The 25,446-nt window shown below is 45.0% G+C and overlaps 3 protein-coding genes across 3 annotated transcripts; all 3 read right to left on the bottom strand.

The window, feature by feature from the left end:
- Positions 1-475: 475 nt before the first annotated feature.
- LOC122132862 (dnaJ homolog subfamily C member 9-like) lies at positions 476-1,654 on the bottom strand. Its single transcript, XM_042707626.1, has 3 exons — positions 1,079-1,654; positions 829-912; positions 476-661 (listed from the first exon to the last, which is right to left on the bottom strand). The coding sequence occupies exons 1-3, from the start codon at positions 1,313-1,315 to the stop codon at positions 563-565; spliced, it is 420 nt and encodes a 139-aa protein (XP_042563560.1). The 5' UTR covers positions 1,316-1,654; the 3' UTR covers positions 476-562.
- An 87-nt stretch (positions 1,655-1,741) lies between these two features.
- Positions 1,742-4,848, bottom strand: dnajc9 (DnaJ (Hsp40) homolog, subfamily C, member 9). Its single transcript, XM_012837708.3, has 6 exons — positions 4,706-4,848; positions 4,226-4,407; positions 4,001-4,141; positions 3,560-3,814; positions 3,170-3,253; positions 1,742-2,349 (listed from the first exon to the last, which is right to left on the bottom strand). The coding sequence occupies exons 2-6, from the start codon at positions 4,397-4,399 to the stop codon at positions 2,242-2,244; spliced, it is 762 nt and encodes a 253-aa protein (XP_012693162.2). The 5' UTR covers positions 4,400-4,407; positions 4,706-4,848; the 3' UTR covers positions 1,742-2,241.
- Positions 4,849-5,695: 847 nt separating this feature from the next.
- On the bottom strand, positions 5,696-23,779 carry LOC105909082 (titin). Its single transcript, XM_031567963.2, has 17 exons — positions 23,544-23,779; positions 22,799-22,903; positions 22,209-22,290; positions 21,994-22,109; positions 21,773-21,845; positions 19,850-19,919; positions 18,813-19,715; positions 17,264-17,508; positions 16,454-16,916; positions 16,119-16,240; positions 15,361-15,532; positions 14,943-15,122; positions 13,839-14,596; positions 10,565-10,625; positions 7,867-10,199; positions 6,606-7,713; positions 5,696-6,292 (listed from the first exon to the last, which is right to left on the bottom strand). The coding sequence occupies exons 2-17, from the start codon at positions 22,885-22,887 to the stop codon at positions 6,180-6,182; spliced, it is 6,888 nt and encodes a 2,295-aa protein (XP_031423823.1). The 5' UTR covers positions 22,888-22,903; positions 23,544-23,779; the 3' UTR covers positions 5,696-6,179.
- Positions 23,780-25,446: the final 1,667 nt, after the last annotated feature.

Below are 25,446 nucleotides of genomic sequence, written 5' to 3'. Positions count from 1 at the left end.
CAGACAGTTTCTGTGCTGTGTGGACACGTGGGGTGTCCTGTGTATGACAAATATACTTTGAAGCCATTTCCTGCCTCTTTGCCTCCAAATGTATGTCATGACTGTGATGTGGACCTTGTGGTTTGCTCAAACTAATTTAGTGGACCTGGGGCCTGTATTACAAAGCAGGACTTGGGGGTTAGCGAGGTAAAGAAGCAGTGCTGGCTCACAAGGTGTCCTTGAGAAACGCATATAAGGCACCTCTAATGGGATGGTGGGTTGGCTAAAACTCTACACACATCTCCTAATGGGATGGTGGGTTGGCTAAAACTACACACATCTCCTAATGGGATGGTGGGTTGGCCAAAACTCTACACACATCTCCATAATTTGGCCCACAAAGAAGCTAGACTGGGGACTTCCTTACCCCTGGTGCAAGCCATGACTGACAGAACCCACTGACCAAACCAGCTCCATTTACACATGACATGATCTCAGGTTGTGCTCTTAGTTTAATTAGAAATGAAAGATGGCTGTGGGGCTGTAATGGCCTGTACAAAGCCTGCAGAGCAGAACACTGCTCTTATTTATCACCTTTCTTCTTGGGCACAACCTCACAGTACTTCTCCTCCAGGTTAGAGATGAGGGAGTTGAATTTCTGCTGATTGGACTTTTGCTTCCTCTAAGGTGGGCGAGAGATATTGAGAGTGAGAGATTCATTTTAAACACAGATTAAATAGATCCCCTTAAACACAACCCACTGCAGTGAAACAGAGAAGAATAAAATTGCCACATTTATTCAGTCAGACAGGCAACGGTTAAAGAGGGATTCCAGTGGGATTAGCTTACCTTGATCAGAGCGGACAGGCTGTCGTCACTGGTGATGCCCATCTCTTTCTGCTTAGTCTCAGCCTCCTCTCTCTCCATCTCCACCTAAACCAATTTATAATATCATATTATCTTACTTGCAAAGCGGCCATTAATCTTGTTCTGAAAGAGCAGGACGACCGCTGGGCTAAGTAAATAAATAAAAACCAATGTGGGCTTATTTAACGTTACATCTTTGTTTCTACGTGTTGTGCAAGAACTTCATGCGCACCTTGCGCCTCCGGTTGCGCTTCTTCTGTGTGCTCTCGTGAGTGAAAGCCCTGAGGGCGGGAATCTCCTGCGCGGCGATAAGGCTCTGAAGAACCTCTCTGATGCGCGGCTCATCTTCCGTCTCGGCGCAGAGAGCTGACTGCATGATACGGTCCATGTCCCCATCATAGTCAATGTAGAGACGGCCAAGGTCTTCCCTCTCCTTCACGGAACTTCTGTACTTTTTTTGGGACCACATTTTGTCTTCAGGACGTCAAAGAAAAAGGCTGGAAAAACTACACACACACACTACAACAAGGGTTGCGTTTAGTTGGTTACCGTTTGGGTTGTGCGCCAATCTGGACCCCGAGCGAGACTTTATAATATCAGGCTCCTTTATGACGACTACTTGCCTCCCTTGTAATGATGACGTCTAGACTGGCTCTCTGGATAACTCCTCATGATAACCATTTGGCGATTTTGATACTTTCTGCGTGACCCAAAATGATGACATCACAATACCTTTATAACGTTTTTCACTGTTCCATCAACTTTGTAACATATGTATCTACATTTACATTATAGGCTACCTGTGGATGGTAGAGGTCTGGTATTCAGCAGACGCTTGAATCCAAAATGTCGACCGCTGCGACAGCGACAATAAATACAATAAACACTAAATTACTCATAATATAATAACATGAAATGGACAGATTTATTACATCTAAATTCTAAAACAGTTTCATACAAGTGCCATGACCAGTAATATTAATACTAGAACAGCTTTTTCAGTTGCTTTGGAAGAAAACATTTTGTTTACTTTAATTCACTTTTAGAAAAGGTGAACACAACACACACACACAAAACATTGCAAAACACCATTGAATAACATTTGAAAGGCAAACTTGAGAAGATGTACAACATGAAATTATAAACCTGTACATAGGCCTTGTGTTAGACCCCTACTACTGAGGGGTCCCTTGCCCACAGGTGCGCTCTGTGTAATCCAGAATTGGTAGTTCTGGTGTTCTCCTTTGACTACCACACCAAAACCCACAAGCGTAGCACTCACAGACAACAGTTCTCCTCTGTAGTTTAATGACAAAAAAACATTGACGTCATTCCTTAGAGTTGCCCCGGCCTCCTGGAGACACCAAGGCAGCCTTCGGTGACACGCGGGGATAATCATTTCCCTTTCTTTTTTGAGGATCCTTTGCTTCCACTCTGGCAGTATTTGGCCTCCAGGCCGGCTATGAGGGAGTTGAAGCCGTGCTCGTTAGATGTCTGCCTCCGCTGGATGGAGAAAGACAATATGACATATCATTGAACTATCAGAGCAAAGGCTAAATGCTACTGTATGTAACTAACAACATACAAATGACGTGGCTAGAGCACATGTGCAGTCAAACAGTAATCTTATCTATACACAGAATAATTCATATTCAACTGAGTGTAATAATAAACATGCAGAATGTTTGCTGTCTGAGAAATGGCCCCGTTCAGGATAGTCTTATTGCTTAGAAAGGTTCCTGACTGAGTGAAATGGCCCCGTTCAGAATAGTCTCAGAATAGTCTTCAGAATAGTTAGGAAGGTTCCTGACTGAGTAAAATGGCCCCGTTCAGAATAGTCTCTTTGCTTAGAAAGGTTCCTGACTGAGTCAAATGACCCGGCAGCCATGAAGTGGCAGCCATGATGAGAGCTGGTCGAATTCTCTAAATACTGAAAGGTGCCCCAGTGCTTCCTTTCGTATCTCCTTTAGCAGAGGGTAAAGCACTGGATCATCTTTTACGAAAGGACAGGAGATGATGCTTCCCCCACAATTCCTTACGACTGCAACAACCTATTTAACAACCGATCAACGTGACCCACGTCAATAATTCACATAATTACGTAGCTGTGGCAATTCCCACTCTTCATAAAAAGTAGCCATATTGAATAACTTAAAAAAAAATACACAGCTAAAGTACAGTACATCTATGGCAGAGCAATAATCATATATACACGAACAAAGTATTATGTTATTGTGTGTGATAACAAACGTGCTGAACTTCTTCTATGTGCATGTGATGGGGTGAAGAGAAAAGGAGGTGGTCACATTGTGCACGGTGTTACCTTGATCAGAGCCTCCAGACTGTCAGTACTCTTAATGCCCAACTCTTTCTGCATCTCTTCAGCCTCCTTCCTCTCCTTCTCTGCCTGCACGATTAGTACAGACACACACACACACACACATCAATAGATAAGCAGTAGATCAGCTGTTGAGTTGTGTACATGTGCTGATAAATGAAGGAATACACAGCACATGGTTTAGTAATCAGAAATAGTCAATGTGCTTTACAAATGGGCAGATCCATGAACTGAGAAATATATAACATTAAAATACGTGTAGTGCATAATTTCACTTTTGTGGCTTTTGGCTTAATTGAAAATAAATAAATGAACAATGTAACCCTGTGTGTGTGTGTGTGTGTGTGTGTGTGTGTGTGTGGTGTGTAGGCCTACCCTGCGTTTGCGGTTGCTCTTCTTCTTGGCGCTCTCGTGGGTGAACGCCCTCAATGCAGGCAGATCCTCGGTGTCTATGAGGCCCTGCAGGATGCCCCTGAGGCGCGGCTCCTCTCCATCCTCGGCAAACAGAGCCGAGTCCATGATGCGGTCCATGTTACCCTCGTGCTGCACGTACAGGCGGCTCAGGTCCTCCTTCTCCTCCTCCGTGTCCTTGTACTTCTTCTCAAACTCTAGGATGTCCTCTAGAGTAATCTGAGAGAACCATACATTGAATAGCGTAAATATGTCGTATTCTGCATATGTATTCTGACTGAGCAGTCACAGTACACTATGACATGACCCTACAGATACCCCTGGTAGTCGACTGCTATAACACACTGCATTAAAACCTGACGAGGATTTTCACCGTCAAATTAGTGGGGATAGACTGTGCTGTACCTTGGGAAATAGAAGTCTCCAGTATTCCTCCCAGTTGCGGTCCTGGTTCAAACCGTCAGACTCTTCGTCAACAATCCCCTGCTCGTCGTATATGGCTCTTTGGTCCTCGTCTTTCAACACCTCATACACTTTGCCCAAAGCCTGAAAGAACACCACAGTCGTTACAAATATGCTCCCAATCACTCTACAAATACAACATAATCAGATCCAACCGTAACAAATTACCTGAAACTTCTCAGTCGCCAGCTCATCGTCTTGTGCCCTGTCAGGGTGAACCTGAAGAGAGACTTTATAATATCCGCGGCGCACCTCGGCGTCCGAGGCCTCTTTGGTGACGCCGAGGACGTCATACAGGTTTGAGGTCTTGAACAGTTCCTCGCAGCGCTCCAGCAGACCCATGGTTCAAACTATGAGCAGGTGGCAGTAATCACAATACAGGGTATGCGTGAGTGTTAACCAGCTAAATTCTTAATCTATGACTAAAACCCGAAGGAAAATGTGTCATTGCAAAACATAGCAGGCACTCACGTCGCTTCACTTTCCATGAAAATAGTTCATATTTTTTGACTAATTTAGTACACCTGTTTGCTAGCTGGCTAACAGACATCTAACAAAGACAGTCTACGTAGTTAACTAACGTTAGCCAATTTAACATGACACAACTGACTAGGTGAATTCTACAAAAAAAGAATGTCAGACACTCACCTGGGATTAGGAACAAAAATTCACAAGGCTGTTCTTGTTACCACAGGTTATGCAACTGTCTTACAAGGGTTTCAATGCAACGTTATGTGGAGCTGGCGGTACTCCTTCCGTCAACTCTACAAAATTTGGCGCGCATGTCATTACGTCATAAACATGCAACAATATACGTCAGAATGTTTGTGGAAAAACGTGCTGGGACATACGCATGTCTTTGCATCTGAGCTCACCCAAGACATATATTAAGATGTAAAACCTTTAAACAGGTGAATTCTAATAATTGTGACCTCTTCCCAGAATCGCTTGAAATAAATCACCGACGCGTGTTTATGACGCAAGGGTCTGACCATTAACCGGCACTTTCCTTTCTAAGGAACGTTAAATGACATGCGCCGTATGTCTATGGATGTGAAAAGCGAGCCAGCTGGATGTATTAAATTCCATCAGTTACTGTTAGCAATTTTGTATTTAGGATGTCGATCAATCCTCAAACCTAACAACTCAAGTCTTTTTACCACTGTCAATACATAAATACCAATTGCATATTAACTGTATTGGTATGGTTAAATGCAGCCAATGTTATCAATTTCCTGCAGTATAATCACCGAGACCATTTTAGGTTGAAGTATACTCAGTGGTAACGAAACAATGCAAGGTTTCAAAAATCAGTTTCCAGGATGACCACTTTCTGCATGTTTAACTTTAAACTTCCATCTGTATGTGCTCCACTGACGATGATTTGCTGGAAACCGTTTCCACTTTCATTGCGGGATTATATTTTTACCTCCCAAGTTTTGGTTATGCAGGAACAGGTGGAAAACAAGACGTGCGTTGCTGCACAAATAGCTTCGTTGAATCCACACTGAATGGATACACACACCTCTAAGGTCCGTTTTGGTGACAGAAAACAAAGCCAAACCAACGGCTATAATCTGGCGTTTAATAACATGTTCATAAAGGACACTCACATTGATTGAGAAACACCCAACAAACTGAGGAATTATAATAACTTTATTTGTGAAAATGGATTGTGCTGGGATCAAACCGTTTCACATGGTTGACATGCTAACTCGTTTTTTTACATTCCTCAATTTTAATTATTCTTTCCGTTTGAAATGCCACTTAAAACAGAACTTCTGAACAGTTTTAAAACAGATCAGCTCTTGGTCCCTAGAGTAAAACATGTTGTGCCCATCTGAAGAGCGGAGTTCTTTTTTCCTCGTCCTGAATACATGACACTAAAATCTACCACTCACAATAAAATACAGTGAAAAAGGTACAAATGAGTCCTTATATATAGATATATTTATCTTAACAGTTCTAATTATAGTCTAAGTACCAGCACAAAAAGAACAACAACAAAAAATCCTGAAAGTCGACATAATCACCGGTTAGAAAAATACATCTATATAAAAAAAAAAAGGTCCCCGGTTTTAAACCTGTGGATTATTTACAACTGGCCATGGGAGTCAGTGCTTCATCTCTTCCTGGTGCGCTTGGCTGGGGCAGCCTCTGCAGGAGCAGCCGCTTCCTCCGTCTCCGCAGCCTTCTTCTGGGTCCGGCCTCGGCCTCTGGAGCTGCTGGACTCAGCTGGGGAAATAAAGCAGACAGCAAAATAAGCCTGTAGTCAAGCGTAGACCGTGATTGTAATCCAATACACCAGAAGAAGAAGAAAACAAACCATGCACAGAATTTTTGAAGTAGTGTGCCAATTTGTACTGTAAAGGCTTAGAATCTAGGCCCTTGATTATTTTAACCCATTAGTGGTCAAGGCGCAATACAGACTCCGTTGTCGGTGATTCAGACCAAGTCGACAATATAATGAAGCCTAAAAGGTAAGCCTAAAGTATATAATTGCTCATGTTTTTAACTTCTATATACATGAGAAAGACTTGATACCAACCCTTGGTTGCAACCTCTGCTGAGACAGACACGTCATCTTGGGAGGCCTCTGCCTCCAGGGCGGCTTTCCTCTTCCCCCTGATGGTTTTGGGGGCTGCCTTTGAGGGGGCTTTGCTTTTCTCTGCGACTGCTTCAGTCACCTCCTCAGGCACCTCCTCAGCCTTCTTGGCTGCTCCTCTTTTCCCTTTGAGGGTTGCGGGCGCATCAGTTGTCTGAGGTTCTGCGGGTGTAGCTGCCTTTCCTCGCCTTCTCGCAGGTATTGATGCAGCGTTGACTGCTTGCTCCTCTGCCTCTTCGGCTATTTCTTTCTTCTTAGCTGCTCGTTTTGGTGCAGGAGCAGCTACTTCCTGGTCTGGTTGAGGTTTGACCTTTGTGGCTGCTGCCCTGCCTCGCCTGCCTGTTGTCTTAGCAACAGGCTCAGCATCCTCTGGTTTGGCTTCCTCCTCCTCTTCTGCTGGTGCTGGTTCAGTGGTTTTCTTTGCCCCTCGTCCCCTCTGGGCACCTCTGCCCTTGGGCGCCTGCTTGACCTCTACAGCGGAGGCTTCTTCAGTGCCATCTGTGGCGGCTGGCGCCGAGCCACGCTTTGATTTCTTTTTCGGAGGTTCCTCCTCAATCTGGGGTTCGGCAGGTGTAATATCCTTTGTCAGGACCAAATCCTCACTCCAGTTAACATTTTTCTTTGAGATCTTGCCAGTGTCTTCTCTGACGTTGCTCTCAGTGGTTTCAGACCCTTCGGCCTGATCGACGATTGGTTCCTTCTCCACAGCCTTCCCCTTTCTGACAGCCTTTCCTCTGCCCCTCTTGACAGGGGCCTCATTGACAGATTCCTCAGCGGTGGCAACGGGCTCTGAAGCCTCTACCTGCACCTGGGCAGGTGTGGTCTTCGTCTTTCTACCGCGCCCTGACTTTACTGCCGGCGCCTGCTCTTCTGTAACCTCAGCAGGGATGGGTTCAGCGACAGGTTCTGCCTCAGCGGTGGCGATGGGCTCTGAAGCCTCTACCTGCACCTGGGCAGGTGTGGTCTTCGTCTTTCTACCGCGCCCTGACTTCACTGCCGGCGCCTGCTCTTCTGTAACCTCAGCAGGGATGGGTTCAGCGACAGGTTCTGCCTCAGCGGTGGCGATGGGCTCTGAAGCCTCTACCTGCACCTGGGCAGGTGTGGTCTTCGTCTTTCTACCGCGCCCTGACTTCACTGCCGGCGCCTGCTCTTCTGTAACCTCAGCAGGGATGGGTTCAGCGACAGGTTCTGCCTCAGATGTTGCCTCACTCTCTGGGACTGGTGCCTGCTTGGCCTTACGCCCTCGTCCTGATCTGACGACTTTGGTAGGAGGCTCTTCCTCAGGTTCCTCAGTGGTCAAGGTTTGGTCGGTGTCAGGCTGAGCTTCAGCCTCTATCTCCACCTCTGTGGCCTGAGCAGGGGCCTGTTTGGTCCGCTTGCCACGTCCTGATTTGGCAACAGGGGCCTGAGACTTCTCTTCAGCGTTGGCTGGGATTTGGTCTTCAACCTCAGTTTTTGGCTCGCTTTCTACGGCTTCCTCCTTGTGAACCTTAGCAGAGGCCTGCTTAACTCTCCGGCCACGTGCACCTTTGACAGCTACAGGCTTTGCTGTTTTTTCTACGGCTGGAACAGGAGCACTGTCCTCGGCCTTAATAGCAGGCTCAGCTCCAGGCTCGCTTTCCTGAGTAACTTCCTCTACCTGAACTGGCACCTGTACAGCCTTCCTGCCCCGTCCTGACTTGACAACTGCTTGTGGTGGCTCGACTACCACTTCAGCAGGGGCAGCATCAACAGGCTGAACAGCAGTTTGAGTCACACTCTCCTCTGGCATTTCTTCAGCCTGAACAGGAGCATGCTTAGCCTTCCGGCCACGTCCTGCTTTGGTGACTTTAGCCTGGGGCTTCTCCTCGGGCTCCTCAGAAGGATGATCACTTTCGGGCTCAACCTCTTCAACAGGAGCCTGCTTGGCCCTCCTCCCGCGCCCAACCTTGGCAACAGGGGCCTGAGGCTTGTCTTCATCTTTGGGCTCGCTTTCCTTGGCTTCATCTTCTTGGACTTTAGCAGAGACCTGCTTGCCTTTGCGCCCACGTCCAGGTTTGACAGCCACAGGTTTTGCTGGTTCTTCAATAACTGGAACTGGAGCCGCAGGATCGGAAGACTCAGTGCTAGGCTCGCTTTCCAGAGTAGCCTCTGCTACAGGTTCCGACAGTTCTTCAGTCTCTGGAACTGGTGCGTTGTTCTCCACCTCAGGCTCGACAGTTGGCACGGCAACAGTCTCTGCCACCGCTGAAGCTTTTGCCGCTTTGCCACGTCTCCCTTTTGGGGTCTTTGGGGCGGCTGTAACAGCAGACTCTTCCTGAGTCACAGGGGGCTCAGAGAGGTCTTCTGTTGTTGTGGCTGGCATCTCAACAGGCTCCGATACCGCGGAAACCTCAACCTCACCAATCTGGTCTTCAGCCTGCTCCGTTGAGTCCTGCTTGGCTTTACGGCCTCTTCTTGGCTTGGCCTCGGCACTCTCCTCTTGCAACCGTTTGGGTACTCTTCCTCTTGTCGCCCTGGATGGACTTGCCACAGAAACGCTTTCGGACTCAACAATCAGCTTCTTTCCTCTTCTGCCTCTAGCAGGGGCGGGCACCTCCTGAAGGGCGGACTCTGGCAGGTCTTCGCTGGCTTCAGCAACTGCACTGGTGGGTGGCACGTCGGCAGTCTGCACTGGAGCAGTCTCCGCCTCCACAGGCTCCTCTGACACCTCTGCTGTTCCTTCCTGGGCGAGCTCCTTCGCAGGAGAACTGGGGCGCTCCACCTGCTCCGTTGATACGGCCTCGCTGGCTTGGATCTCCTCCACAGGAGAACTGGGGAGCTCCACCTGCTCTGTTGATTCGGCCTCGCTGGCTTGGTTGTCTTCCACTGGAGAGATGGTTTCAGTGACCTCTGCCTCCTGAGATTTGACCTCTTCAGCTGCTGGCAGATTAACTCCAACTGATTCTGAAGTTGCTGCAGCCACCACTACCTCACTCATCTGCTCCTCAGCCAAAACCTGCTTGGGTTTTCGGCCTCTTCTTGGTGTGGTCTTAACTTCCTCCTCTTGGAGCAGTTTGGGCACTCGTCCTCCTCTCCCCGCCCTGGCTGGGCTCGCCTGCGGAGTGTTTGCAGACTCGTCCACAAGCTTCCTCCCCTTTCCTCTCCCTCTAGCAGGGGTGGGCATATCCTCGGGGACAGGTTCTGGCAGGCCTTCACTGGCATCACCTGGTGGTGCAGCAGCAGCCTCATCCGGGCAGACCTTGTCTGGTTCCTCTGCAGCTTCAGGCACCTGTTCCTGAGCAAGGTCAGCTATTGCTGATGCCTGCTGTTCTTCCTCAGGGGCCACAGCAGTCTGCAGTGGAGCAACCTCTGCCTCCACCAACTCCTCCGCCAGCTCCTCTGAGTCTTCCGTCACCCTCTCCTGGACGAGCTCTCTCAGTGGGGAGCTGAGGCGCTTTGCCAGAGTTTCTCTCTTGTCTTCTGGGCTGGCTGGCTCCACAGGCTTGGCGTCAGCGGCTTGGATGTCTTCCGCCGGACAAACGTTTTCCTTGTCGTCCTCAGCAGCAATATCCAACTCTAGAGAAACATACAGAAGTTATGGCATGATTTCATGCGTACTCACACACATTGACACACATTCGATGCACTGCACTGCACTTAGTGATTCCTCCAGCTTCCTACAGCCTACCGTCTCACATGTTTTCAAGTGAAAATGGCATCTTAATTCAGGGGGCCATTATGGCCAGCATTGATTCTGAAATACTGTGTGTGTGTGTGTTTGTTTGTGTCGATGTCACTCATAACTTTCTCTGGATAAGAGTCTCAGCTAAACTAAATTATGTCTGAATACAGACCTAAATTTAACAAATTAACCTACAGACCTAATTGTAACCTATAAAGCTTTGTACAGACTTATATGAACATATAACGTGTTTGCTCACCTTCAGCAGACTCAGGCAGCACCTCAGCTACATACTCAGGAGCACTCACCACCTCCTGGACCTGTAGGATTTAGAAGGTTCCAATTTGTTTAAAGGTGGAATAGGTAATGTTTAACAACAGTTTACAAGAGTGATCATGCCTTCAGTGTTCCCTATATCACAGTGCATTTTGTTTCTCCGTTTCAGCTCTTTTTTTTTGTATACATCAGGATTTAAATTATCAGCCAAGGCACAAAACACCTAAAAATATTAATATGCACAGATGATGCAGGACAAATTGTCAACTCTTCTTCTTTAAGGTGCATTTCCACTATGGGGGGGGGGGGGGGGAGAATTGAGATTGGATTGGCCCAAATGGCCTAATCGGGGATGAACTTGGGACTTTTGGCATGGAATGCAACGCAACAATATTAACAAGATATTTAAAAACAGAAACGCAAAAGAATGAAGGACCCGATTTGAATGTGTTTATGCACCTGTTGCAGCGTCGGAAATACACGAGGGCAAAGGGCAAAACTGCCCCTAAGAAATATAATTTTGCCCCTGATATCACTAGGAGAGGGGAAAAATATGCCCCCATAATTTCCTCTAATAATAATTTAATGAACTTGTCAAACATCGTAGCTTATATGACCCGGTCCAGTTGCCATAAAATGTTTTAGATTTTCGCCTTGACTGATGTTGCGTGTGCGTGAAGAACCGAACGTTCTAACAAAAAATATAAATGGAATGCTTCTTAATCAGACCTGTGACTGCGAGTGTGAGGAGAAATGAGGATCAGCAAACACAGTCTCCGTCACCATCTCAGGTTCCAAAAGATAAAATTTTCATTCGAAAAATGGAAGCTAGATTGGCTTCGTTAGCTAGCTCTGATAGTGCGTTAACTACAAAGGCTTGCTTGCAAGCTAGCTAACTAGTCCTATCTGTATTTCCTGTACTATGGTAGGTACATGATTAAAGGTAACAAAAAAAAAAAATCAATAAATATAATAAGTTAGTATTATAAAAAAGAAAGACAAAACTTATAATTGTTAATAGTTGTTTAAAAAAAAAAAATAATAACAATAAATAACCACAAAGAAATAAGAATACAATTGACCGATCGCCAGGGCCCCGCCCCCTTAGTTACTGTTGCTACGTCCGACACAATTCCCGGAACTGTCAAGCTAAAACCCATGGCGAGTACGGGGACAAGCGCTATAGCTGTCAGTGTGAGTGATGATTTTTGGAGTAATACCTCCACGATATCCTCCAGATCAAGGCAAAAGGGACTGCAATATGCAGTGGAAGGATATCCAAAATATTAAGATCAACAACGAAGTGGACACAACAATAATCGAAGCAAAAGTATACAGGTCTCAATAAAAAAAATGAGAAACCCCACGACCTCTTCATTAAATGCAACCAGCACAAACCTTGTAGACTAGTCATCTTATTTCACCACTGGGTAAGATCTGTATATAATATTTCAAGCTAGCTAATAACCTACAAAGATTCTTTATTCGTATTATTTATTCCGTCTCTGGCGAGACACTCTGGTACTGGAGGTATCTATCGATCTAGCTAGCTAGGATGGTGACAATCTAGAGAACAGTACAGTAACGTACCAGTGTGGATCAAGATAGCTGCTAGTGACGTTATTGTTCAAGGGATGTGTGTGCATGTTGCTGAAAGTATTTCACAGTCACTGTAGTGATAACTTGCTTGTAAAATGATGATCCTGATGTAATGCTATGGCTTTGTATCAGATCGCCAGGTTATTGCTCTCAGGTTGTGCCTTATGCATACCTTGGGATACTCAGGATTAGGTTGCCCATTCACAAAATGCCACAAAGATTAAAATAAAACAACTTCATATTGGCCTTTTGTTCAACATTGATACAGTATGTTAAGCTCGAGCTAGTCTCTTCAACTAAAGTGTTAATGTTAAAATCAAAATGTTAATGTTACCGTCTGTAAAATTGCACACTGAGCTATCCTAGCTAGCGATGTTGATGTTACGTCTGTAAAATTGCACGCTGAGCTATCCTAGCTAGCGATGTTGATGTTACGTCTGTAAAATTGAACGCTGAGCTATCCTGGCCAGAGATAGCAAACGCCAGCAGCATAAATACAAAGTGTTCGTTAAAAGTTCTGTTCATAGCTGGCGTTTGCTATCGCTAGCTAGGATAGCTCAGAGTGCAATTTTACAGACGGTAACATTAACATTTTGACGGTAACATTTTGATTTTAACATTAACACTTTAGTTGGAGAGACTAGTTATGTACTTGTAGTGGTAATAATACAAGTTGTCATGAACCATAACTGTTTGGGGATGTTCTCTCAACTAGACAGTTAGTTATCATACCTAGCGATAGCGTAGTTCGCTAGATAGATATCATAGGTAGCTGCAAGCAGCTTCATTTACTTTGGAGCAGACATATGTGTGTTTTTCGATATATTGAGGTGGGAGTCGGGTCTCCCACACTGTTTAATCCACCGCCGGCACATTTCCTCTTGTGTTTTGGGCTTTGGAAATGCGGGGAAAAAAACACGCATCCCTCTAATCTCTGTGTCAGATCTAAAAGTCCCGTAAGCACACTGCTTCACCATGCTGCTCAGACCTCAAAGTTGTCGGACCTTCTTCTCTTAGTAGCGGTTGCTAAGGTATGATTGGACGAGGGCCGTTCTAGGGAGGAGTTTCGCGATCGGTCAATTGTGTATTGTCTGATTTATGTTTTCTGTTAGATTTTTTGAACAAAAAACTAAGAAAACACTTTGAATGTACTGAGTACTGCTTAATAGTCTTATTATTGCCTTTTGATGACAATCCCCATATACTCTAAGCCTAAATAAGTATGTTTATTATTTTGAACATAGTTAAATGTTATTTCACAAGTTTCAAAAAGTGCCCCCAATTTTATTTTAAATGCCCCTGGATTTCAGTTAGTGGGGGCAACAATTGCCCCCTAAAAAATATGTAAATTTTCTACCCTGACCTGTTGCTAAGCACTGCTTAGGAGTCTCTAGCGTTGATGTTCTGTTTGCAAACACTCCTAATATTACAACCCCTAATGGATACAGAAGGCCGAGGCTATTCACTGGTGCTTTAGATTGAGGAAACCTGGTCTTAAAAATGGAAAAGGCCATCAGATACAGGCCATTACTGCCACTACGGTCTTGAAACATCAATTCACAAAACAAAACATGCACATTTACAGCTCATATGAATGTACAATAGAATTAATGAATACAATGAACAATAATAATAAATAAAAGCAAAGAACCCTTTACCTCAACAGGCTGTGCCTCTTTGGGTTCTGTGATCTGTGTCTCAGGTTCCTCAGGTTCTGGTAAAGGTTCCTCCAGGCGTTCGGAGTCCTCCACAGGTGCAGACTCTTCTTTTATCTTCGGGGTCTTCATGAGCTCCTTCACCCCGACGAGATCCTCGACCGGCACTCCTTTCTGCTTGGGCGTCTTCAGGAGATGGCGGACCCCCGAGAGGTCCTCTTCAGCCAACTCGGCCTTCTGTTTCGGGGGCTCCACCAGCCTCCTCATGGCCACTGAACACACAACCGGACCGTCGCTCTTCACTCGGGGGGTCTTCATAATCCTCTGGATGCCAGCCATGTCCTCTACAGGAGCAGCCTTCTGTTTGGGGGTCTTGAACACCTCTTTTACCCCAACCAGAGACACTTCCTGCGGGGTCTTGGGCTGCCGGGGCGTCTTGAGCAGCTTGCCTCTCAGGTCCTCCACAGGCTCGGCCTTCTGTTTGGGCGTCTTCATGACACGCTTGACTCCGGTGAGGCAGCTGGCGGCGGCGGCAGGCTCTGGCTTCTGTTTGGGCGTCAGAGTCACAGAGGCATCAGAGACCTCCTGCTGCTCTGAGGAAGTGTGTTCCACGGAGACGGTCTCCTTGGCAACAAAGCTGGTCTCCTCGGTCAGGAAGTCAGCTTCCTCCTGCTCGTCTCGCAGGAGCCGAGTGATTGCCTCGCTGTTGTACCGGCTGGGCTTGGCAGCAGACCCGCTCAGAGGGGACACCATCATTTCACCTGTGAACAGAAATAGTGAATTAGAATGACCTTAATGACTATAAAGCATTTCTATGCATCTCTAACCCTTTGTTTGAATGCTACTAAGGACCTACACACCATGTATCATTTAATTCAAGAGAAGAGGAGAAGCTCTTGGCAGACAACCTCCATTTCATATTCCTTTCCCATGACTTTCATAATTCACAATTTTACATTTAGGGCAAATAACTGGGTTATAGGTGTAATAAATACATTTCCATCATTATTCCCCAACTGAGATTACAAACCAGAAATAAGAGCAAACATCTGTAATTAAACCCTTTGCACAATACTGATTAGAATGTGGCAAACATAAGCTCCTCACCACTCTCCTCTGGAGTTTTCATCCCAGAGAGTTCAGCCACGGAGCTTGAAGCGAGGGGGGTTTCAGGGACGAGTTCAGCCATGGAGCTTGAAGCGAGGGGGGTTTCAGGGACAAGGTCTTTTCTGGTGGACGCACGCCTCTGCTTGGTGCTCGCAGGGGTTTTAAAGATGTCAGAAACCCCTGAAGGCAAGGACAAGATAAATGATGAAGGCACACTAAGCCAAGGAAACGAATCAAACCTATACGAAGTACAGAATATATACCCCTATAGAGATATAACCCAGACAAAGTAAACACGACTATGGCTATTAGTCAACCTTGATTACCACTAGGCATATGAAACAGTTAATGTACATGCCACACTATCTACATATTTAGCCAATCATTGGCTTAGACATCATCCGTGTGCCTCGTGTACCTGTGAGGTCCTCGTCCATCTTCATGTTCAAGACAGCAATGTTAGGGATCAGCCTCGGGGGGGCGCCACAGGCCATCTGGGCCGCCCTCCTCTGGGCCCTGCCCAGCACAATGGTGACGGGGGAGTTGACGTGCCCTGTGCTAGTGTGGTCCTTCAGCCTCTTGGCAGGGGTCTAAATCAAGGATAAAACAATAAGAACAAATAAACAAACAAAAAAATAAATCACCTTCAGCTTTCACAAACTAGGTCACACGCTATTTTGATAACAAAAGTCAGTTATTTATGTGCAAGATACACAAGGCACTGTTAATTCAATTGTAGCATGAGATTGGAGACTTGACATGGGACTTCCTAGTCTTCATAAAAAAATTAAAAAAATAAAAAAAAATAAAAAAAAACAGTATCGGCCTAACCAGTATATTCAGTGTAAGTGATTCGAGTAAAAGTGGAATGAAATCCACAATATTCGACTGAGAAACGGCTTGTATATCAGAAGATGGTCAAAATGGATTCTGTGTGTGTTTAAGAAGGGTTCTGTTTGAAGGGCTGACTGATATCATTTTCCATTTCATTTTCCTCCCTGCTGCTGTATACTGTGTAAAATATTACCTATGAATGCTGTAGCACATATAACATTAATATGATGGACAAAATGGATGTTGTTGTGCCCACACTTGACTTGTACGGTTGTTCAGTACCATTGTTTTTGACAGAAATACTTGAAATCTAAGAGATAAAAATCCACAATATTCAGTTACCTGAGGTTTTGGCGCCACGGCCCGCTTGGCAACTTTAACTCTTGTGTTTGCCCTCTTGGCTGCCGCCTCAGGCTGGGGCTTGGTCTGGCCAAACTTCACAATGTCAGCCCAGGAGCTTTTCACTTCAAGCAGAACCACAACAACATAACTCATTACATTAGATATTACATCCATCACAGTGTATAATATCCACTACATCGGGTACCTTATACATTAAGTGTACCAGTATACATTCATACACCATAGAACAAGGCTCAGGAACGGCCAAAGAAACGAGTCCTACAAAAAGTTCCATAAATAAGCAGCTGTGGGGAGAGAGAGTGCGAAGGCCTCACCTTTGAGGTTGGCTCTGGATGTTCCACTGCGTCTGCGGATGACCTCCAGCGCTCCCTTTCCCATGCTCCTCCTGGCTGAGGCCTTCATGCTCTTCCTCCTCTGAGGAATCTTCGGCGTTGCACTCTCTACCGCCACTGCTGCTGCCTCCTCCTCCTCCTCCTCCTTTTCCCCGGGCGATGGGGTACTGATGCGAGAGATTGAGAAGCGCCCCGTCACCGTGGGCGTCTGGCTCAGTGACACCTGAGCTGAGGGGGGAGTTTTAGGCGAGGCGGCTCTTCTGGATGGTGATGGAGAGGAGGCTGCAGCCTTCTGCTTGGCAGGGGTGCTCTTCGCAGGCTGCTTTCTGGGAGATGGAGTTTTAGCTTTTGGAGATTTCTTTGCCGGTGAGGGAGTCTTCGCTTTCTTTCCAGGACTTCCTTTAGCTTTGGGGCTTTCTGGGATGGAATTTCCAAGCTTCAGATTCTGCTCAGACAAAGCAATACATTAGAATCGCATATAAGGCTTTTTTTGGGAAATAAAATAATTTGCACTGACTGTAAAACACCATTTTCCTGGATTATTGAAAAGGAAACATGTTGCTGTTAATTGATAATGTCACTGCTGTATGATGCGTTTCCCAATAAACATATTTGAAACATTTTCCTGGATTATAAATTAACTGGTAATGAGAAATCCCTTCTCAATAATGGTCTTTTAACCGCTCTCTCACGCACACACACACACACACAGCTACCAGATCCAAAACGTTGCCTGATGTCAGTATGAAACACAACACTGCCGGCTTTATGTTCCAAGCTGCGTTCTCTTACCTTGACGAGGCCGATGGCAGAGGCTCTCCTCAGCAGAGACTTGGGGTTCTGGCAGAGCGCCGCACCCAGGCTGAAGCGTGGCGTGGCCCCGCGGCGCAGCGGGGAGTCCGGGGGCAGACGCTTGTCAAACAGCTCTGGGCTCAGTGTACCCCCAAAGGACACTCGTTTCCTCTTGGGGTATGGGGTGGACATCTCTTCGTCGGGACCCCCACTCTTGCGTTTCTTACTGGACGAGGGCTTGGCAACTGAGGAGACATTAACACAAATCACTTAAGTTTATTTACTTAAATGTCTAATGCCTCAAAGGCCACGGTTCAGCAGAAAAATGAACTGTCCATTAGAGTAATACCAATGCTTATATTTAGGGATGCACCGATACCGATACCAGTATCGGTGCCGATACTTCGTTAAAATACTCTTACTCGTTTTTGAATTGCCGATACCAAGCACCGATACCACTCATCAGTATTTCACTGCATCAAACTGGCTGGGCTATGCTGACACAAAATGTTATTTATTGTCCTACCACTCTCTGCCAGACTAGTAAGTAGCGTATTTGCCGTCTTGTGTTGCATTTGCTTGATGTTTGACTGTGTTAGGAAAGTTTGTCATAGTGTCAAAGTATTTCAGTATACAGGTTTCGCTAAATTTAGCTGCTAGCATCTCGTTAGCGATTAGCAATTCCGTTGTGCTGCCTTAACGGCGATTTGGGCTCATTTTAAGATAAATGACGACAGGAGTAAGGCACAGTGTAAGAGCTGCACTGCTACGGTGTCGAGGGGCGGAAAGGAAAGTACTTTGTTTAACACAAGCAATTTGATTAAACACCTGAAGACGCACCATAGTGCTAAGTACACAGAGTTCACTGATGCTAGTGGCGCAAGACCGAAGCAACCAATCTTAATTGACGTCTTGCAAAAGAAAAAAAACGCGCACGCACACACAGAGAGAGAGGTAGAGAGAAAGACTGTGCCACATAGGTTAAGTGATTGTTTGTGTATTTGAGCAGGAGATTCTTCTGATCCTTTTGTAACTGAAATGTGCTCTTGTGCTAATCCAGTAATAGTTCTGTTCACTTTTTGTTAAGCAGACTGTGTTGTTAACTATGCAGCAAATTGAATTGCCTTTATCTGGTTATATTTGCATTTTGTCTAATGTGATGATATTGTCAGTTTGAAGGCTTTTTTGTGTGTTAAAACCAGAAAGCTCTGTTTATTTTTGGCTTGGGATAGCCTTCTGTTAATTTTGTACTATAGGCTTGACATAATCTGCAGAGGATAAAATAAAATCTGCCTCCAAATGAATTGCACTTTCATGGAGACCAAATCTAAGAAGTATCGGTATCGGTACTCTGTATCGGCAAGTACACAAATAAAAATACTCGTACTCGTATCGGTTTGTAAAAAAGTGGTATCGGTGCATCCCTACTTATATCCATGCCATTACATTAGGAAAGTAGTACACTACTTTAACATGACCCCATGACTTGACATGTAAATAATCAAAAGCAAACTGATTTGCGTCCGTGTGCTGTGGGTGGTGTCCTCACCGTCGCTATCTGAAGGTGCGGACGCCTCGATCTCATCCAGGACCTCCTGCACTCTGAACCTCTGCCCAGCATTGGCCCTGGGGGAGGTCCTGGGAGACTGCTTCACCTCCAGAGAGGCCTCCGCGGGGGCAGCCTGAGCGTCAGCGCTCACCTCCGGGGCCGGGGCCGGTTTGGGACTGGCGGTGCTGCTGCTCCTCCTCCTCTTGGGAGACTTGTTGGGTGTTTCAGCGCTCTGAGGATCAGAGAGGATCTGCTGGACCACCTCCACAGCACTGAACTTCTGCGGCGTCTGAGGCTGGTTCTGAGGCGTCTGAGGCTGGTCCGTCTTCTGAGAGGCCGGGGTGGAAGCGCTGGGCTCGGATTCGGACTTCCTGGGGGACTTGAGGGACTGTGAGGAGGAGCGTCTCTTCTTCCCCGGGATGCCAGGGGTCACTGCTGCCACAGACTGCTGGGACGTTTCCTCCACAGCCACCTTTTCTTCCGACACACACACGGCAACGGCTTCTGGAACTGGTTCAGGTTTCGCTTCAGGCTGACCCGCTGAAGACCTGCGCTTCTTCTGGGCCGACTTGGGGGTCGCTGCAACGGAAGCCTCCTTTCCAGCTGGTGTGGCAGGCAAGGCAGCTGTCATCTTCTTCGGAGTAACTTTGACCTCCACAGGCGCAGACGCTTCCTGGTCTGGACCCTTGGGCGTGGCAGGCTTCTGTGACTTACGTTTGGACAGAGGAGTCTTCCATGGAGAATTGGGGTCCAGGTCTTGCTTGATCATCTGATACAGCTCAGCGAAGGGAGACTGGTCCTTTTTGTTGGGTTTGGTCGCTTCCATAGTAACCATCTCCTTGGCTGCCTCCACTGTTTGGTCCATTGAGTTGGCAGTTGTGGATCCATCTTTCAGACAGGAATCTATGCAAGATGCAGTCAGGAAAACGTTAGATGTGTACATCATACCATAAATGTCGATTTGACTTAATTTATGATCATAATGGACTTAACACAAATGCCTAAGGAAATAGCATTAACAGAGAACCAATACTTACCAGGGGCTGAGATGGACTTTCTTTTCTCAGCTGAAGCCACTGAATCCCTTTCTTGATGTTCTTGTAGGACCTTAAAAACGCAAAAGTTTAGATTATGAGTGGTCAGCCATTCCTGGCTCTACTCAAAGCACAGGAAAACGGCACCGCGACCAGGTTTCAAGCGGCAGCTATATGCTTAATACGAGTACTTCTACATTGAGTCTTTCCCTTTTACCACAAAGGTCATCTATAACCACTGGCAACAGCTACACAAAAATAAAGCCCCAAACAAACTGGTCCAACAACAAATGTCATATTGGACCTGACACTAGCGCAGTAAACTGGAGGATAAGGCCCATTTGGTGACTTCTCATTAGAGCAAGTTTTCCATCATGAGTCCCAAAAAAGTCATGGTCTGGCAGGAGATTAAAGCGCCACCACTAGGGATGAGAATTGATAAGATTTTAACGATTCCGATGCCTTATCGATTCCTGCTTATCGATTCGATTCCTTATCGATTCTTTTATCGATTCTTATTGGGCAAGGGGTGAAAAAAAGAGCACAAACGGGTTTATTTACATTCATTTTCTTTTCTATAATGCTGCACACACCATATACAGTATGTATATACACATTAAAAAAAAATTAAATAACCAAAAACATTTATACATATTCCTCTTGAACTTAAAATAAAACTTACATAACTTAAATAAAATGTATTCTGTTTAATTTAAACATGTTCCTAGAAATTAACCTAACGAAAATCTGGGGCATCTACCGTAGTAAAAGGGTGCAAACCTTTCACCACAAACTTAGTCACTGCTCGGTGACATTCGTTGATCCTCTCCTCGGTAATTTTATTTTTCCCTGCCTCGAAGAAAGGATGGGCTAGAGGTGTACATGACGTGCTAGCTGTAGCCTGTGACCCAGACAGACTACCAGCCTCTGAACCGGTCTGACTCTGAACGTCATCAGCTAAATTGGATGGAAATGGAGATTATCTATATAGTGAAAGCTGGTTTACACAATGAAACAAATGGCACTAACAAAATCGCTGAATTTGCTGAGCTGACATAAAGCCACATTAAGAGGGGAGGCAAACACTACCTCTGCCTCAATGTAGGGGGCTGAAAATGGAAGATTCTATAGCCAAGCTAGCGTAGCTATATGCTAAGTTTAATAATGGATTAAAAGATGATATGCTCAGTTTAATAATGGGTTGACACGAAAACGCGAACGTTTGCTGATAACACACGCCCTCCGATAATTAACACCGTTACGATCAAACATCTCAAAACTGGACTTTCAATCCAAACGTGAAATGATCAATAATGGGAGACCAATGCCGGAGCTAAAATGTATGCTTCAAACGAAGGGACAGAAGATAACTTGATCGACTACACACAATAAAGGCAAATTGCTTCACACAGTGAGTGGTTGTGATCACTTTTGAAGAGTTACCCTTGACAGAAAGAGATGAAGCGCCGACATTAGCTGAGCTGCTGCATGCATCGAAGACATGACATTCCTGTCATTTAATTCCATGCTGTGTGTTCACATGCATATTCATATTTGTTGTATTTCCTCCCTTCGACGAAATAGACTTTTTACACAGGTTACAAGTGGCGTAGGTGTCATTTTTGTCGTGTGAAATAGAGCCAAACTTTAGAACGCTTCTGCCTAGTTGCCATGTTTGCTGCAGTCTGAAGAAGAAACTAAAAAAGTTTGCGCATGCGCAACGCCACAAAGGACCGATAGCAGAACCGTTAAAGAATTTGGCTGACGATTCCAAACAATCGGTTCACTAGGAACCGGTTCTAAAAAAGAACCGGTTCTCGATTCTCATCCCTAGCCACCACTATTAATTTATCCACAACAAAAAGAGGCACTCACTTGCATTTTACATATGGAAGCTATTGCAATACTGGCGTGGATAGGACCTACCTGGATAGTTTCTCCCTTTCCTGACGTGGAAACTCTTTTTTTCTTTGGAGTGGGTGGTGGAGGGGCCTCGAACCTGGGAACCAAACCACACAGCTTTCAGACAATTCATGACACTGAGGCAAAGGCTTTCTGCCAAATCTTATGTGAATGCATGAATCACAATGAAGTTCAGCCATCGGCTTATGCTGATCTCTACCGAATCTCAAAGATGATCATCTTACCTAAAAGAGCGATCGATAACGGTAAATACATCGCCGTGTTTCAGGCGTTCAGATTGCTGCATTGGTACACCATTTATGCAGGTGGGGTTCACTGAACTCAAATTAGTCAAGACGACCTTAAAACAACACACATAAACACACAAAATGTAACACTGTTTGCAAAACTCTTTTAACTGAAATTTGATCAAAATATATGTGAAGAAACAATCGTTTACCTCTTTATTCTCATTTATCTCAACCCGGCAATGTTCTTTGGACACCTGGGGCAATTGAATGCGGATGTCGCAGTCAATTTTCCTGTGAAAGAGGGTTTCATGAGTAAATGCCGATATCATTGCTCTTTAAAAGTGCATATGGCATGAACGTGTGTACACCAAACACTGTTTAATTTCCTACAGTAAGCTGTGTAAAAGAATACATGATTGAGATGATCCCGACATAGGCATACATGATTGGTCCATAACAAGCACATCAGAAGAGAAGCGGTAGTCATGACGAGGACAAGCTCCATTACAAAAAAAGGCAATTGGTTCTTTTCAGAGGGACGTGGTTACGTCGACTTCTAACGTCAGAAACAAAAAAAGCCCGCCTGCGTTACCCTACACAACCTCATAATCTCAATCATTGAACTACTGTAGCTTCAGCCCATTTCCGCTTCGCACCCTTGCGCTGCTTTTTTTCCTATTGAGATACACCACCCACGTTATTTGGACTTCGTGACAAAGTATCAGTAAAGTAGCTGTTTTGCAGATGGAAAGTCAGACAGCGAAGCAAAGAAACGCCAAATTAGCGCATAAGCACTCACCTTCCAAACAAACACGCGGCGGTCAGTGGGAACTCAGTGCCGTCCCCGCCACCTCGCCGGATGACAACTATTTTACCGTGAAGAGGCATCTTCTAAGCAACTTACCTGCGAATAGAAATATTTCGCTGTGTAACGTTAATTCATTCAACGAAGCAACAAAGACAGGTTGACTCCACTCAATTACATGGTGCATGACCTGATCAAGGATTCAGACAGTCACACAGCAGCTGTTTTTTGCACATAACGTTCGGTGAACATAACCGTAATAAATAACAAAAGTTGACCTGATTTTTTTATTTTTTTTAATTAGTCTGAAAACGTGACTGTTGTTGGCGCAATGAATTACTTTAGCTCATCATGAGCTAGCTAGCCAACTGTTGGCCTTCCGGGCTACTTCATAAGGTTAATAGCCTTAAATGACAACAACTTAGACCTACATTTTCTTATATCCTGTTATTAAGCGGGAAAAATGGTTGATGTGCCTATGCAACCTATAGTTACTGTTTGTAAAATATAAACCTTAATGTAGGCTATAAGTTAACTTAAGGCTTAAAGCGAGGGCCAGTAACGTTAGCAATACTTAGCTATCCTAAGCCACTTCCTAACGTTCCCATAGCATCGTGAATCAATTTCAGCTGGCTGACGTTAATGTCTGTTCCCTGACTTAACACACTTATATCACCGTTTCCAAAAAAATGTGTCTGACAACAGCAAAAAGGATCAAATTCTTTTTCGAAATACTGACCTTGTTTGCTATATTGAGGGTACTTCTGTATCCACCATCCCTGGGTGCTGCTGCTAACGTTACTTCGCTCTGTTTATCAGAAGTTCTACACGGGGTAAAGGGACATCGCTGGATACACAAACTGCAGCGTGTAGATCAAGTGTATATCCCTCCGCCGACACACGTTATAAAGATTTACCCAGGGGAAACATAGTGAGATTTCACACACACATTTCAATATACCTTCAACTGAAATACTGTAAAGTTCAACCTTAAAATATTAAATAAATAACACAAAGAGGGAACTACTTGATAGGTATAGTACTCTGCGGCGGAATCTGAGGCGAACAACTGCTTTTGATTTGAAAAATGTTTAAAAATCCGCGCGAAGCCTTACCATTGGCTAGTAACCTAATATATGCAAATCTAGTAACCAATCCAAATATAAAGGGAGTGTCGTAGATTTTTGAAAAAAATTAGTCTACAGCTGCAGAATATGAACATAAACAAACATAACATAAACAAAAAAGATACATTCAACATTCTTAAATCTTTATGCACTCTATCCCTGTTATTATGTTAATTTTATAAAATGTTCTGCAGTCTATCCTAATATTATGTTTTATATTTATTTGATGTCTATTTTTATGTGGATCACTGTGCATGTAATTTATTTGCTGTTAAGCACTTTGAGCTGCATTGTTTTGTATGAAAGGTGCTATACAAATAAAGTTTATTATTATTATTATTCTTGCCCCTGCCATTTCCAAACGAGAGTATGCACAGGAACAAATATTGTTCATGATTAAATAATGTCTTTAACTCCTCTGAAGCTCATTCATTGTAAAGCTAGCCATTATTCCAATTATTCTTCAAACCATATCTAATTGGAGTGAATTTACATAGATGCACCAGCACTACATACTAAAGTCTACCGAAGAGTCTGAAGATTTGCAAAGAAACTAGCCAAGCTCCTGAAGTTTCAGAAGGACAGTTGCAGTGTTCTTTGCAACAATTAACGCACCACCAAATCAACACTTGAAGTGAGGGCTCTCCCACCTTAAGGACTCTTAACACCTTTACCAGTGTAGGCACAACCTGGTGTTTCAAAAGAGTCTCTTTTGAGTGTGTCGGGCAAGGCTTAAGCAGGGTTTAATCTGGAGCTCAAGCCCTCCCTAGCAGGACAAAATGCTCAGCATGGTCTTGTCTTGACAAGTTGTTGTTAAAGTGTGATCTAAGATAAGGGTCATTGATCTATGGGTGCCCATTAATGAGGAGGGGTGGTGTGACGTCTACGCTGTTTCCGCCTGACAGAGTAATGCCGGTCGTTTGAATTGTTTGGCGCGTGGTTGCCCGTGGTTGTCTGTCGCTGGAAGAACACTGGCAAGTTTCTAATGATCCTTTTCATTACAAGGAGGATAACCTTACAGATCACTTGTATTTGTTAGGTAGTTTGAGCTGTTACTGTTACACAAGCGCTCGTTTAACGCGACAGTTCAGCGTATTTAACAAGCAACCATTCTGTCACTGCAGCTCTGTATTGCGACCTGCTTATTGCAGACTGCGCTGTTGCATTTGTGCTGGCGCATTGGCATTCTTTAAAAGACGTAAGCATAGTTTTCTGACTACGGTTTTCAATCATGCAAGCTTACGCATACCGCACATAAGTGAAAAGTATTTCTCCGTGTTTAGGAGGTGCGTTGCTGTCGTGCCCCGTAGCTTTCTCTCTCTCCCTCTCCCTGAGTTTGTTTACAGGAAGCCTAACGCTCCCTAAGGTATGGTTTTATTTGTGTGATCTTAACCATGCAGAGTTCGTTATTGTAAATATAATGTGCAAGGCACATATGTATAAGGGATCAGTCTGAACTGATGTTGTCTCTTTTGTTGTGTTTTTGGAAGGAAATCCACATACAGTGAAGTGTTT

Source organism: Clupea harengus, chromosome 1 (assembly GCF_900700415.2).
Source record: "Clupea harengus chromosome 1, Ch_v2.0.2, whole genome shotgun sequence".
Taxonomy (NCBI): Eukaryota; Metazoa; Chordata; class Actinopteri; order Clupeiformes; family Clupeidae; genus Clupea; species Clupea harengus.
This window is presented reverse-complemented; position numbering and strand designations above follow the sequence as displayed.

What these genes read in the sequence shown, in the direction of transcription:
- LOC122132862 (XM_042707626.1), bottom strand. Translation starts at nt 1,315, where the DNA reads ATGTGGTCCCAAAAAAAGTACAGAAGTTCCGTGAAGGAGAGGGAAGAC. An exon ending in AGCGCAACCGGAGGCGCAAG is followed by an intron (nt 913 to 1,078) that starts GTGCGCATGAAG and finishes AAATTGGTTTAG; the next exon opens with GTGGAGATGGAGAGAGAGGA. An exon ending in GCCTGTCCGCTCTGATCAAG is followed by an intron (nt 662 to 828) that starts GTAAGCTAATCC and finishes CGCCCACCTTAG; the next exon opens with AGGAAGCAAAAGTCCAATCA.
- dnajc9 (XM_012837708.3), bottom strand. Translation starts at nt 4,399, where the DNA reads ATGGGTCTGCTGGAGCGCTGCGAGGAACTGTTCAAGACCTCAAACCTG. An exon ending in TGGCGACTGAGAAGTTTCAG is followed by an intron (nt 4,142 to 4,225) that starts GTAATTTGTTAC and finishes GTGTTCTTTCAG; the next exon opens with GCTTTGGGCAAAGTGTATGA. An exon ending in GGAGACTTCTATTTCCCAAG is followed by an intron (nt 3,815 to 4,000) that starts GTACAGCACAGT and finishes TGGTTCTCTCAG; the next exon opens with ATTACTCTAGAGGACATCCT.
- LOC105909082 (XM_031567963.2), bottom strand. Translation starts at nt 22,887, where the DNA reads ATGCCTCTTCACGGTAAAATAGTTGTCATCCGGCGAGGTGGCGGGGAC. An exon ending in GTTATCGATCGCTCTTTTAG is followed by an intron (nt 21,846 to 21,993) that starts GTAAGATGATCA and finishes TTTGGTTCCCAG; the next exon opens with GTTCGAGGCCCCTCCACCAC. An exon ending in CGCACCTTCAGATAGCGACG is followed by an intron (nt 17,509 to 18,812) that starts GTGAGGACACCA and finishes ATGTCTCCTCAG; the next exon opens with TTGCCAAGCCCTCGTCCAGT.